This window comes from Meleagris gallopavo, chromosome 1 (genome assembly GCF_905368555.1).
Source record: "Meleagris gallopavo chromosome 1, MGAL_WU_HG_1.1, whole genome shotgun sequence".
Taxonomy (NCBI): Eukaryota; Metazoa; Chordata; class Aves; order Galliformes; family Phasianidae; genus Meleagris; species Meleagris gallopavo.
In genome coordinates this window covers 191,690,545-191,703,900 of record NC_139404.1, presented here as the reverse complement: position 1 = coordinate 191,703,900, position 13,356 = coordinate 191,690,545, and the positions used below count along the sequence as shown (strand labels likewise).

At 44.1% G+C, this 13,356-nt stretch overlaps 1 protein-coding gene across 3 annotated transcripts in view; it reads left to right on the top strand.

The window, feature by feature from the left end:
* Positions 1 to 13,356, top strand: part of UVRAG (UV radiation resistance associated) — an 80,861-nt gene that overhangs the window by 54,406 nt on the left and 13,099 nt on the right. For all 3 annotated transcript variants that reach the window (XM_085216506.1, XM_085216505.1, XM_085216504.1), the window contains one exon: positions 12,531 to 12,622. In XM_085216506.1, the coding sequence (XP_085072632.1) occupies positions 12,531 to 12,622 (92 nt within the window). The remainder of the gene's footprint in view (positions 1 to 12,530; positions 12,623 to 13,356) is intronic.

The window sequence follows — 13,356 nt, the reverse complement described above, 5'->3', positions numbered from 1 at the left end:
AGGGATCTCAAGGATCACAAAGCTCCAACCCCTTGCCACATGCAGGACCACCAACCTCCACATTTCACAGCAGCCCAGGCTGCCCAGGGCCCCATCCAACCTGGCCTTGAACACCTCCAGGGATGGACGGGGATCCACAGCCTCTCTGGGCAGCTGTTCCAGCACCTCACCACTCTCTGAGTAAAGAACTTCCTCCTGACATCCAACCTCAATCTTCCCTTCCTCAACTTCCAACCATTTCCCCTTGTCCTGCTGTTATCTCCCCTTTCCAAGAGCTGACTCCCCTCCTGTCTGTAGGCTCCCTTTAGATACTGAAGGCTGCACTGAGGTCACCCTGCAGCTTCTCTTCTCCAGGCTGAACAAGCCCAGCTCCCTCAACCCCTCTTTGTAGGGGAGGTGCTCCAGTCCCCCAGTCATCTTTGTGGCCTCTGGACCCTCTCCAACAGCTCCCTGTCCTTCTTGTACTGGGGGCTCCACACTTGGATGCAGTGCTCCAGATGGGGCCTCACAAGAGCAGAGTAGAGGGGGACAATCACCTCCCTGTCCCTGCTGGCCACCTCTCTTCTTATGGAGCCCAGGATCCCATTTGTTTTCTGAGCTGCAAGGGCTCACTGCTGTTCAGTTTTTCATCCACCAGGACCCCCAGGTCCTTCTCTGCAGGGCTGCTCTCAAGGACTGTTCCTCCCAGTCTGTATGGATGCCTGGGATTCCTCCAGCCCAAGTGCACAACCTTGCACTTTGCTGTGTTGAACCTCATTAGATTCTCCTAGGCCCACCTTTTGAGATGGGAGACGAATCCTTAACGAGCACACGTAATGTTACTGCTGGAGAAAAGCTGATCCTAAACTGTGTGCAAGGTGTTACATGACTTCTTCCCTGTTTGTTACTTCTAACTCATACAGTACATAGTCATTGAAGAGAGTGTGAGTCTACCATCTTGTTCATGAAACTACCAACTCCTCTAGGTGTAAAAGAGCTTGTCTCTAGCATGATCAATGCCAGACATGTTATTCCTCATCCAGTTGCAAGATTGCTCGGAGAGGAAGTAAATATTTCAGAACGATGGAGCTAGATTCTTCTGGTCCTGGTTGGAAGGGGATTTACTGCAGTTATCTTCTTGTCAACAGGTGAATGAATTGTCAGCAGGTCAGTGAATTTTCTTGCAATTCCAAGTATCAAATTACTTTTTATTTCATTCTGTTGCTAGAGGAGAGAGACTCCAGATAAGAACTCTGGAAGATCAAGAGACAAATCAACTCCTGAGTCAGTCTGCAGAACTGAAGGCTCCCATTTGAGCCTTGCTGCTGCTTTAATCTTGGTCGCTCTCTCTATCTGCCTTCAGTAGCCATGCCCTTGAAATGATGGTGTTCTGTCCTTGCCTCTGCTGCTGGCTGTTGAAAGCAGAGTTATAAAACAAACCAGTTGAAGCTGGGCTGTTCTACAGCTCTTTGCTTCCCTAGGGCTAAGGAGAGAAGTGAACGAGTCCTGTCTTATCCTGGCTCGTCACTGCTGTTTGCCAGATCTCTGCAGTCAGAATGTCCCTTCCCAGACATCACATCCACAGGTTTTGTGAAAGCTTTTTAATTCGTTGCACTGCGTGAGTTAAGGGTTTTTTTTTTTCTGATCGTGTTGAATATGTGGTCAGCACCACCCCCACGAGGCCAGGCTTCCCTTCTGATCCAGTCTTGATTTTTGCCTGATGACAACCGAGTGATGTTAGTCGGATATGTCTGTTCACATTGGCATGATCTGCTGAGCCCTGGCCAACAAATAGTTCTGCTTTCATCTGACAATCATTAGCAACATCTGAACTTTGCTATTTGAGAAGAAAAAAAATCACAGGGCCAATCCTTTGTCAGTTCTCCCAAGGAAATTTATTTATTTTCACATCATGGCACTGGAGATCCAAGCAAGGAACTTTGTCTCAATCTTCCTTCTGTGTGTCCAGAGCCACCGTGTCCACTTGGTGGCAGGCAACGTTTACAGGTATTATGTGACTTGGAGAAGTTTGCACAGCTATTCCTGCTCTCCTGGGAATGTTGTTTGTGTAGCTTGTCTAAGTAACATAATAACATTCCCAGAAGCGTGAAAGAAAAGCAAAGTTTGTCTTGATGTATTTTAGTGGCAGTCAAAGTGGTATCTTTCTAATAGCTGCATGAAATAAAAGTTGAATGCCTACCTGCTAGTGCCATATGTAAGGAACTGCACTGAAAATCAGCTCTTAAAGATTAAATGAGGCAAGATGCCTAGCTGCTGGCTCTGTTAGCCTATCTAACATGGGAGAAAATCAGTTTCATAATAGAAGCTATTAAACTTTTCCATGGGAAGTTGAACAGCAGAAATGTTAGGAGCAGAAATTTGTTTTGGCAGTAAACACTGCCGAGCAGAAGTGTCTTAAAGAGTTGTGTGGGTATCGGTGTAGATGCAGTGGTTATGACCTTAGAGTGCAGAATACTGTGACTTGCATACTACATCTTTTATGAGGCCCCTAAACTCAGATCATAAAACGTACAGTTCAGAAAGAATCCACTGTCTGAATTTGTGGCCAATTTAACTGCGTAGGGAAAAGTGTTCCTGAAAGAGCACAGGTTGTATCCAGAGCAGAGTCCTCATCTTGTCAAGTGCCAAGCATTCATTTGAATGCTAAGGAGGAAGGGACTGCACCTGAAAAACCACAAGTACCCTCTCCAGCTGCACAGAGCCAAAAGCTTTTAGAAGAGGTTTCATTCCTGAAAGTCTCCTAGGGCAGCAATGGGCTGATACCCAGCCAGCTCATTTAGAACTGGGGAATTTACATGTGTTTTTTTGCAAACTGGTTGGAAAGCTTTCTTTTTTTCCTTTCCTATCGCCCATGCCAAGATAAAATAGGTCGAAATGAGACTGGCTTAGCTGTAACAGCACTCACCCTTTCATTCAGATGGCAGCCTGCCTGTCCTTGCCTGGAGGCAGTCTGCATTGATCAATGAAGGATGAGCAGCCCTCGGCTCACCAACGTGCCCTGATCACATCACCTGCAGTGCTGGAGGCTCTGTTTTTTGCTCTGCTTGTACAGCATGATGAGATTGGGTGGAATGGTGGGGCTGGTAGCACCTGCTGAGCTAACAGGCGCTTCCCCAACTGAATTTTGGGGACCAGCCCATCACTGGCAGGCGTGCTCTGTGTGTTGGATCACTGGTGTGCTGCACAGCTGTCGTCATCGTCTCTGCATGTTAACTCTTCAGCCTGCTAAGTAAGTTTTGAAAACAGTGGGTATGTGTTTAAAATATAGAACCGAGATTTAGTAATCAAAAGCAAAATGGATTGCTGATGCATTAAGATGACACGCACGAAGGCCGTTGCCAGCTTAAACTGCTTTGTAGTTTACATAGGGATTGCTTTTTGCAATTGGAAGGGATGGGAAAGTGGGAAGTATCAAGCCATGGCACAGTGTATTAGTGTAAGAAAGAGTCTGTAGTGTTTTCCTAATGAGTAAGGTGTGTGCTCCAGAGGCAGAGCTTGACTTTCAGATACAAAGCATTAGCACCTGTGGAACTCGTGGACTTCATTTGGGAGCCTTCCAGAGCCTTCTCACTTTCTGCCCTGTTGCCATCTCTTCATGAGAAAAAAAACAGCTCATGCTAAGGCACAGAGGCACTAAGTTATCCTTTCCTGACACTTGACCAGCTTTAATGAATAAAAATCATAATTATATCATAGAATCATAGAATGGCTTGGATTGGAAGAGACCTTAAGAATCATGAAGGTCCAACCCCCAATGCAGACAGGGCCACCAACCTCTACATTTAACACTAGACCAGGCTGTCCAGGGCCCCATCCAAGCTGCCTTGAACACCTCCAGGGATGGATGGGGCATCCACAGCCTCTCTGGGCAAAAATTGCTCTCACCTGTCATTAGCAAGCAAGTGACAAGCAGTGCCAGACTTCTTTTTTTGTTGTTTTCATTTCCCCATCCACCCACACCCTGTGTTCTCTTGTTGCTCAGTATGAATGCTTCGTCCTCTGTAAGACAGGCTCTTAATCTTCTGGATAGGATTTGGCACATCAGGGCACAAATCCTGTTTTGAAAGCTTTGGGTATGACAGCTGCTTAATCATCCAGAAATGCATTTCAGCCTTGGTGTATACTGTGGTTGAAGTTCAGAGCCACTCGTTCTCTGACAAAAGGAATAAGTGTATCTGATGTCTGTTGGCTTGTATCATTTTTGATCAGTCCAGAATGCTTAGAAATCCAGGGCTTGAGAGGATTTCTTTCTCAAGAGACGTGAAATACCAAGTGGAATATTGCACCTTTCTCTGCTGACCTGGTGCATAACTCATGCAAATATCCCTCGAGTTAATATTGTGTTAACAGGAAAACAAAACAAATCATAGAATCATAGAATGGCCTGGGTTGCAAAGGAGCACAGTGCTCACCCAGCTCCAACCCCCTGCTGTGTGCAGGTCACCAACCAGCAGCCCAGGCTGCCCAGAGCCACATCCAGCCTGGCCTTGAATGCCTCCAGGGATGGGGCATCCACAGCCTCCTTGGGCAACCTGTTCCACTGCCTCACCACCCTCTGCATGACAAACTTCCTCCTCATATCCAACCTAAACCTCCCCTGGCTCAGTCTTAAATCCATTCCTCCTTGTCCTGTCACTATCCACCTTTATAAACAACCATTCCCCCTCCTGTTTATATGCTCCAACAAAACAAACCCTGTTTCAATCTAATAAATAAAAGCTCCTAGTTTTTCTTTGGAAGGTGGTTGCTTAATAGATACTGATTTAATGACCTTGACCTCAGCTTTTAAGTTTAAAATACATCATATCCTATAAGAATTGATTTTCAGTGTTGGTGTGACTTAAAGCCATGTGGTGTTTGTGGAAGGATGCGTTGTTCTGAAAGGAAACAAGTCCTGCACAGGTTTACCTACTGAAGTTACACCTGCAAATGGTGGAATGGTACTTTGGGAAGCAGTTCAGTTTTGGTGAAATGTGGGAAGCTGGGAATCCCCAAAGGTTCTGTGTTTGGATCTCTGGCATGGGCTCACTTGCTTTTCTATGGAGTCTCTTGCTCTTTGAGTAGTGCTTTTTGGAAACAAGGATGTTTTCACTTCAAGGAACAGATTCCACAGGTTTGGATCAATGCTTTAGATAAACTGTCGAAAACTCTGTTTTGTTTTTCTTTTACAAAAGACTTTTCTAACACAGCACAGAAGAGCTGAGAGTTTGTGCTAGAGATCTACTCTTCTGTCACTGCACACATAGCACTTAATGGAGCACGTTGTTCGTGCACGTGGAACTAATTCTCCAGGTTCCTTTCCTGCAGCATCTTAAGGTACAGAGTAAAATGACCCAATGCCAAATGAGAAAACTGCCTGATAGTGCTTTTGGAATAGATTTATTAAAGCATAAAGCTAATACCACGTGCACATTTATATCCTATTTCTTTTTTCACCCAGGGGGTGGTGAGGCACTGGAACAGGTTGCCCAAGGAGGCTGTGGATGCCCCATCCCTGCAGGCATTCCAGGCCAGGCTGGATGTGGCTCTGGGCAGCCTGGGCTGCTGGTTGGTGACCTGCACACAGCAGGGGTTGGAAGTGGGTGAGCACTGTGCTCCTTTGCAACCCAGGCCATTCTGGGATTCCTTCAACATTTTCAAAAACCTCTTTGGCACCAAACTGTTTAGGATGCTCAACCATCCTCTGCATTGCTGCAGTGGCCCTGGTGAGCCCATACAGCCTTTCAGCTTGTGGTCACTGTTTTCCAGCCTGAATAAGGTAGGTGATTTCTCTGTGCATATCCACACACTCCCAAAGCTTTTGCACTTTTGGTGTCTGTAGGTTAAAAAGCAAACTTAAGACATTCTCATACAGTGCAATATCACACCTGGGAGCTGAAGGTGTAAAGCAAACAATGTGTTTAAGGTGTAGGTACAGAGCATTATTTACCTTTCTCTTGGCTTTTCATGTCTGACCTTTTGTTCTGCCCCTGATGTAATGATTTTTATGCAGGCGTTCAGCCTGCATGAAGTCATAGGAAATATGTGCCCACATCTCCTAATCCAAAAAACAGGATACCGAGGTGTTTTAAGAAGTTCTGACCTGAACCTGGAGAGGTTATGCTGCATAGTTTCATTTCTTCGAGCCGTAATGCAGCGAGGCTACAGCTGAACAGTAAACATGGTTTTAGTTATTGGAGTGCTTCACTGGTGAAGGGGGGAAGCTTTTCTGAGGTCAGTAACTGCTCTATCTTCTAAATTGCCTTTTTTTTTTTTTTTTAAATGTTGGTTCTGTAAATGGTCATGGTATATGAGAGGCACCTTTATGGGCAAGGGGGCCCATGTATGTTGTTTTTATAACAAGCCCACCAAATTTATAGTAGCCACCACATTTTACAGGAATGGTTCACTTATGTCAGTGGCTGTTTCCTCCAGCCTGCCTTTGACTATGGTTTCCCATATCCTTACTGGGACACCAGACTTGAACCATGAAGGCTTAATGCTTGAGACCTCTCTGGAGAGGTATTGTGTTTACTGTCAGGAAGGGCTTTGCTAATATGAGCAAGGGAATGCAGGAGGAAACACAGCTTTTGGCTCATCGAGATGTTTTAGTTCTACAGTGTGTTCTGCATGCACTCAAACACGTACTCCTATTTCCTTGTTTTCTTGTGGTCTGTCTCCAATAAACACTATTGCTGTGAAACCAGAATCCAGTGTTAAATATTGCCTATTATCAGCTTTCAGTTTTTAAAAATGAGAAGAACTCTCCTAAATGTAAAAAATTCCACCTCACAGCTTGCTCAGCATCCGTGTTTTGCTTCTGCGCTCAGATAGTGGTCAGAACTTGTTGGTGGATGGGAAGGGAAGAAGAAGCAGGTTAATGTGATTCTAAGGTGACTCAGAGAAAGCAGGGAATGAGGCACTGAGGGTGAGATGGGTTGGAAGTGGACTTGGGGATCTTAGAAGTCCTTTCCAGCCTTAATGATTCTGTCATCTTGATGATTAGATGCCACTGTTACAGATAAAAGTAAGGGAAGAAGTGAGAATCATCTTGATAGCAGCCTCTGCCTTGTGGCTGGGATGAGATCAGCCTGTTTCAGAGTAAGCATGCTATAAAAATAAGTGTGATTGTAAGCAGCCTTTGAAGGGCCAGCATAAAGCACAGCTGTAGTCCTGTTACTGCTTTGATTGCTGTTTGTATGCCTCGTTTGTTATTGCTACATCAATAACTGTGGGAGTTCAAGGTGATATTCCTGGAGGAGGCCTTTTTCTTTTAAGGACAGTTTCGTGAATGTAAAAGCTTGTGCTCTGTGGGTTAATGAAGGTACGTGGATTCTCAAGGTTGTTGATGTGATTTATTTCTCTTGTGAGCTTAATATTCTTAGAAGAATTGCAGAAGAAACATCTGCTTTTCAGAATGGGTTTCTGAGCAGCTCTGAAACCCGCCTGGAAGGAGAAGGCAGGTGTTGGCATATCAACATAAAGTCATTTCCATGAAAATAGTTCTGTGTCTGAGCACTTCTAGGAGAGTCGCTTCCAATGACAGCCTCCTTTTTTCCTTCTCAAAGCAGAGGGGAGTCAACTCTTGGGGAGATAACAGCAGGACAAGGGGAAATTGAGGTTGGATGTCAGGGGGAAGTTCTTTAGTGAGAGAGTGGTGAGGTGCTGGAACAGCTGCCCAGAGAGGCTGTGGATGCCTCGTCCATCCCTGGAGGTGTTCAAGGCCAGGTTGGATGGGGCCCTGGGCAGCCTGGGCTGCTGTGAAATGTGGAGGTTGGTGGCCCTGCGTGTGGCAGGGGGTTGGAGCTTCGTGATCCTTGAGCTCCCTTCCAACCCAAGCCATCCTATGATTCAGAGTTGAGGACATCTTGGAGATTTGCTATCATCACAGAGCTTTTCAAGAGGTTTGGTGGTGGGGAAGATCTTAGTTGGATTCACTTCTAAGCTGTGATAGATACTGTCTGACAGTCTTTTGAAATTCATCTTGATTTTTCATATTTAAGTGTTTACTTCTGAGCTATACCATGATGTGTTCCACTTATATTGCAGCTTTAGACTAGTTTTGCAGTAAACATGCATAGCAGTTCAGAGATGGAACAACTAGCTAGGCTTAATGAACCAAAGGCAAGTGACATGTTAAGAGTGCAAATAATCTCCAATTTTATAATTTCCCCCAAAAGGTATAAACACACACAACTGTTTATATAGCAGCAGGCATTATTTCACTGATCCCCCAAGGTTGTTTATATAGCAACAGGCATTATAACAACACTTTCTGTTTTCATTACTGCTGTGCTTAGTCATCTGAATCCCAGCCAGCGCTCTTTCATACTCTGAAAAGTCATCCAGGATCTTGTAAAACAATTAACTATGTCATTTTATTAAAACTTGCTTTTTATATTTGTGTCCCAACCTCTGAAAACCTTCTGTAGATGCTTGGCTTCCTCCCAACGCCGTGAACTTGATTGAGAGAGAACAGCCTTGCTTCTATTTTTGTTTGTGTGCCTTCACATTTGCGGAGCAGATGTCCTTTTAAAATCCTCGATGCTATCAAAAGAGGAAGCCCTTCCTCATTTAACTGAGAGTCACTGGAAATAGCACGTGCACAGTGTAGGAGAGCCCTGGGTCCCCCCATTGCCTGGATGCAGATGGTGCTACGAGAGCACACTCTGGGTTGACCTGCTGTCTCACCGTCTGAGACTGAAGGAAGTGCAGAAATGCTGGAGGTTTCAATGCAGACTGGCTGTTCTGCATACCAAGTACTGAAGGGACTGGTGTTTCGAACTTTATTAACATAGTCTGAGCTGTAAGACTGCTCCCACATGTCTTAGAACAAGACGAATATGGCCGGGGAAACAGTATGCTAAATGATGAACAGATGAGCTCAAAATTGGAGTCATTTGGAGCTCCCAAAAAAGAGTATTCCAGAGCAGATACTCTGTGGTTTCTGGTTGGAAGTAAATACATCTGCTTGTATACCACTAATCGTTAAGTGTTCTAACAGGAATTAGTGTAGGAAACAGTCTGTTCTTCTTTGCACGTAACTTCAGAACACCCTTCTTTTCTATAAGAAGCAGCTGCTTAGTGGGAAGAGCCCTAATTTTGGTCTTGGGTATACAACCTGATATTACACAGCAGTAGAAAGGTAGCTAAGTCGTTTCTTGTTAAGCCAGTTTAATTGAGGGAGTGGAATAGTCCTTGTGCTACTTATGTTATGGGGCATACAAGAGAGCAGCTGAATCTATGCAGTTTAATGCACATTTTAGGACAAAAATACCTTTTGCTCTGAGAACCTTGGTTTCAACACGTATGGTTCTTCATGATGCTGGAATAAATAGCATAGCATCATAGAAAGCACCCACTGGTATGACAGGCTGGTCTTCTGTAGAGATGGAGTTGACCTCAATCTAAACTTCATCTCTTATTTCTTTAGGTTCTTTCTTACAGGTGTCTCTTGGGATTATCTTAGGACAAAGAAGAACTCGGAGTCTTGAACAGAGCAACCCCTGGGCAGTTACCAACTAACAGTTATAAATCCAGCCTTATCTGATTTTTCAAAGACTTTTCATCATGCTGAAATTAAGTTTATCACATGGGGTTTCTGGAGGATAGAGATCTCTTCTGAACGAAGGGATCCCATGGGTTGAATTTGGGTTTGTTTCCAAAGATTTTGTAGAAAAGTGTCTCCTGCCTAGAGCAGGGGGTTGGAAATAGATAACCTTCAAGCTCCCTTCCAACCCAAACCAATCTATGATTTTCACCAGTTTTACTCCTTTCTTTTTATCCCTAGTAACCAACCCGGAGTGATGTCACTTATCCCAGAAGCCAAAGTAAGAAAGCTCCAAAAGTGTCTCATTTTGAGATGTGTAAAAGGAATTTCTGTGTAATTTAAGACATCTCACTTCCTAATTTCCTTCGGTATGAACACCCTTGGGCTCTCTGCTCGCGATGTATGATGCATCTCTTCCTTCTGTGGGATAAGTGTTGATAATAGCTGGTCAGAGAGGAGACTCGGGCCACTCTCTGAAGTGCCTGCTGTCTGAAGTGTAGTTCTTCCCCAGTCCACGTATTTGCTCACGTGGTAGCACTGAAGAACACGAAACTGTGTATAGGAGCTAAATACAAGTCAGGAAATGGCAATTAGAGCATCATTAATGATTCATATGCAGAGTGTACGCAGTCATTCCTAGAAGTGAGCACAAATTGTGGGCGCTTGTTCAGTCAGATTTGGATGGCTGGGTGTGTTGCATGCTGAAGGAACAATCTCCTCTTGGTTCCTTGCTATCTCAGGGTGAGATGGTGGGGATGGTGATGTTCAACAGCAACTGAAAACAGAGCTCTGTTTTAGGAGATCGAAGCAGCTCACATTCAGCTTTTCTGCTCTTGTTTGCCTGCAGATAGAACGTAATTTACACAGTAAAATCCATCCTGTTTATTCTAGAGGCTTCCCAGATCTCGCATCCTGACTTTCCTTGCTGTGCGTCTCTCCTGTTTGCAATCTCACAAAGCTTTTAGCCAGAGCAACATTTTCTTATACGTGCTTTGAAACGAGCACGACTCCAACGCATTCCTCTGATCTTGGCTGTTGGGATAAGAGAGATCCTTTAATCCAATTCTTTTCATGCTATGAAACCTTAGAATTTAAGGATGACTGTAAAAACGAGTGTTCTATTAAAATCCAATTGTGGTAGGAGCAACAAATGTAATGCTTTTAATTTATTTATTTTTTCCTCTTGCCTCGGGCTGGTTCTTTGGTTAACCAAACCCACTGTAATCCCATCAGGAGAATGTGGTGATCACTTAGTAATTTATATTGTATGGTTGTCTTAATCCAGGTTCTGTCACTGTAGCAGAAAAATATGAACTCAAGCCCACCATATGACTCGGTCATGTCCATATGGAAATAATAAACCACATAATAAATGCTCTCCTGTTGTACAGCACGGTGCTCGGGATGGGTTTCTTCCAAAGCACTTTTTCTTTCTATAACACAGAAGAGCATAGAAATTATTCCTAATTTCAAGAGTTTTGTTTTCTTGCGGAAAACCTGTTTGGTGCTTTGTTTGAGCAGAATTACATGAGCTCTTGGTTTGAGGCAGAAATCCTTCCAGTTGGATGTTGCCTTCCCGCACTCTGCTTTCAGGCATTGCAGAAACAGGTGTGGAGTTCAAAAAATACAATAAAATTAACTTGGTAGGATTGTTCCATGTTTCATCGCTTGGCTTTGTGAGTATTACGCTGGGACAGCCACTGTATGTGAGTGTCTGAGGTGGAACTGCTGGAGGGTTTTAACGTAATGCCCACTGACAGCTTTGAGTACTTGAAAGGAACCTACAAACTGGAGGGGAGTCAGCTCTTGGAAAGGGGAGATAACAGCAGGACAAAGGGAAATGGTTGGAAGTTGAGGGAGGGAAGATTGAGGTTGGATATCAGGGGGAAGTTCTTTAGAGAGAGAGTGGTGAGGTGCTGGAACAGCTGCCCAGAGAGGCTGTGGATGCCCCGTCCATCCCTGGAGGTGTTGAAGGTTGGATGGGGCCCTGGGCAGCCTGGGCTGCTGTGAAATGTGGAGGTTGGTGGCCCTGCCTGTGATGGGAGGTTGGAGCTTTGTGATCCTTGAGATCCTTTCCAATCCAAGACATTCTGTGATTCTATGACAACTCCATGTCACGTTGGTACTGCTTCCTCCCAACACCCTTTCCTAATGATACTGGAATTTTGGTCTATTTTGTATACCAAGCTCAGGGAGGATGTGCAGGGCAAGTTTTGGGATTCAAACCTATAAGACTCTCTTCCCCTTCCATTTTCTCGTTTCAAAGACATTTTTATTTTGGGGACTTCTTAAATCATAGAATATCATAGAAATGAGCAGTTTGAAATGATCAGCATTGGCTGTTACGTTCATAGAATCACCGAGGTTGGAGAAGACCTACAAGACCATCCAGTCCAACTATCCACCAATCACCAGTTGTTCTCACAAAATCACATCCCTCCACGCAACATCTATACATTCCTTGGACATATTGTGTGTAGTCCATTAAATGTTGATATAAACCATTAAAAGAACATAGATTTAGTTCAGCTGTTGGACAGCGTGTGTTTGTAGTAGTTGACGTTAGTGTAATAATTCCACTACTGGTTCCAGCATACGTTGATATGCTCAGGATGATGGATGGCACTTGCACCGAAATAAATGTTGGGAATCGGTAAATGTGTGGGACGTTGCGTTGAAATTTGGGGCTGCCCACCTGATGGCTCTTTGCATTGAGCTGTGAGGCTGCTCTCCTGTTACAGATAGGAAACGGAAAGAGTGTAATGAGGTTTAACAGTTGTACTGACTGATGGGTTTGTCCCTGTTCTTGGGTGGGTTTTGCTAATATGAGGTTATGAGTATTAAATGGAATATTTCCTTAAAGGTAATAGATGGCCTGGAAATGCTTGATTATCCTACAGCTTATTTGGAAACTGGCTGAATTAACGGAGCACATGATGATATCCATCGGGATGTGGGGTTTGGAAAGCTTTACTAATTTTATCTTTACCTGTTTTTGTAGCTTAGGTATCAACATGGGCTGAGTACTCCAGATCTAAGGCAAACTCTTCCTAACCTGAAAAATTTCATGGAGCTTGGGCTCATGGTCAGATGGTAAGTTGTTTTTTTCTTTTTTTTTTTTTTAGGGATTCAAAGGAGATGGGTGCTACAAAAAAGAAAATTAACTTTTGGAGGAGTGTAGGAGGGAAAGTATTATTTTTAAATGCGATGTTTTGACCAAAGAGGTCAGTGAATTAATCATTCTTTTAAGACTGTATGTAAGGTGCAACTGCTGCCAGCCCTTCTAACATTGTGACAGTCTAGGAGCATGGAAGACCTTAAGCAGAACAGTTTTTAAAAGCCTGGCCAGTGTCTGCTTTCCCATTTGCTTTAAGGTTTAATACAAGTGAGCCGCATGGGAGTCTGTGGATTATAATCTCAGAATCATTAAGGTTGGACCACCAAGATGAGCATAATCTCTGCTAATGAAAATAGCTGTTGTGTGCTGAGTGTTGTTGCTGAATGGGAAGCTCCATTGTTTGGTAACTGAAGGTAGGGCAGCCTTCCAGAGAAATGCTGATTGTTTCTGCTCTGATTTGCTGTGGAGGATCCAGAATCCTCTCCATTCTCTATACAGAAAGTCACAGAAACCAGTCTGCTCTGTTACAAGACTAGCGTGCCTTGCAGAAGCTATTTCAGCATAATGCTTGAGCAATTCTCCTTTAAACCACTGAGAGATCCTTCAGCAAATGTCAAAGACCATTCACAAGCACATTCCTGCAGGCTTTACGTGCTTTGTGCTCATTTATATGTGATCTTTTGAATTACGTGTGCTTGTGCAGCATCTT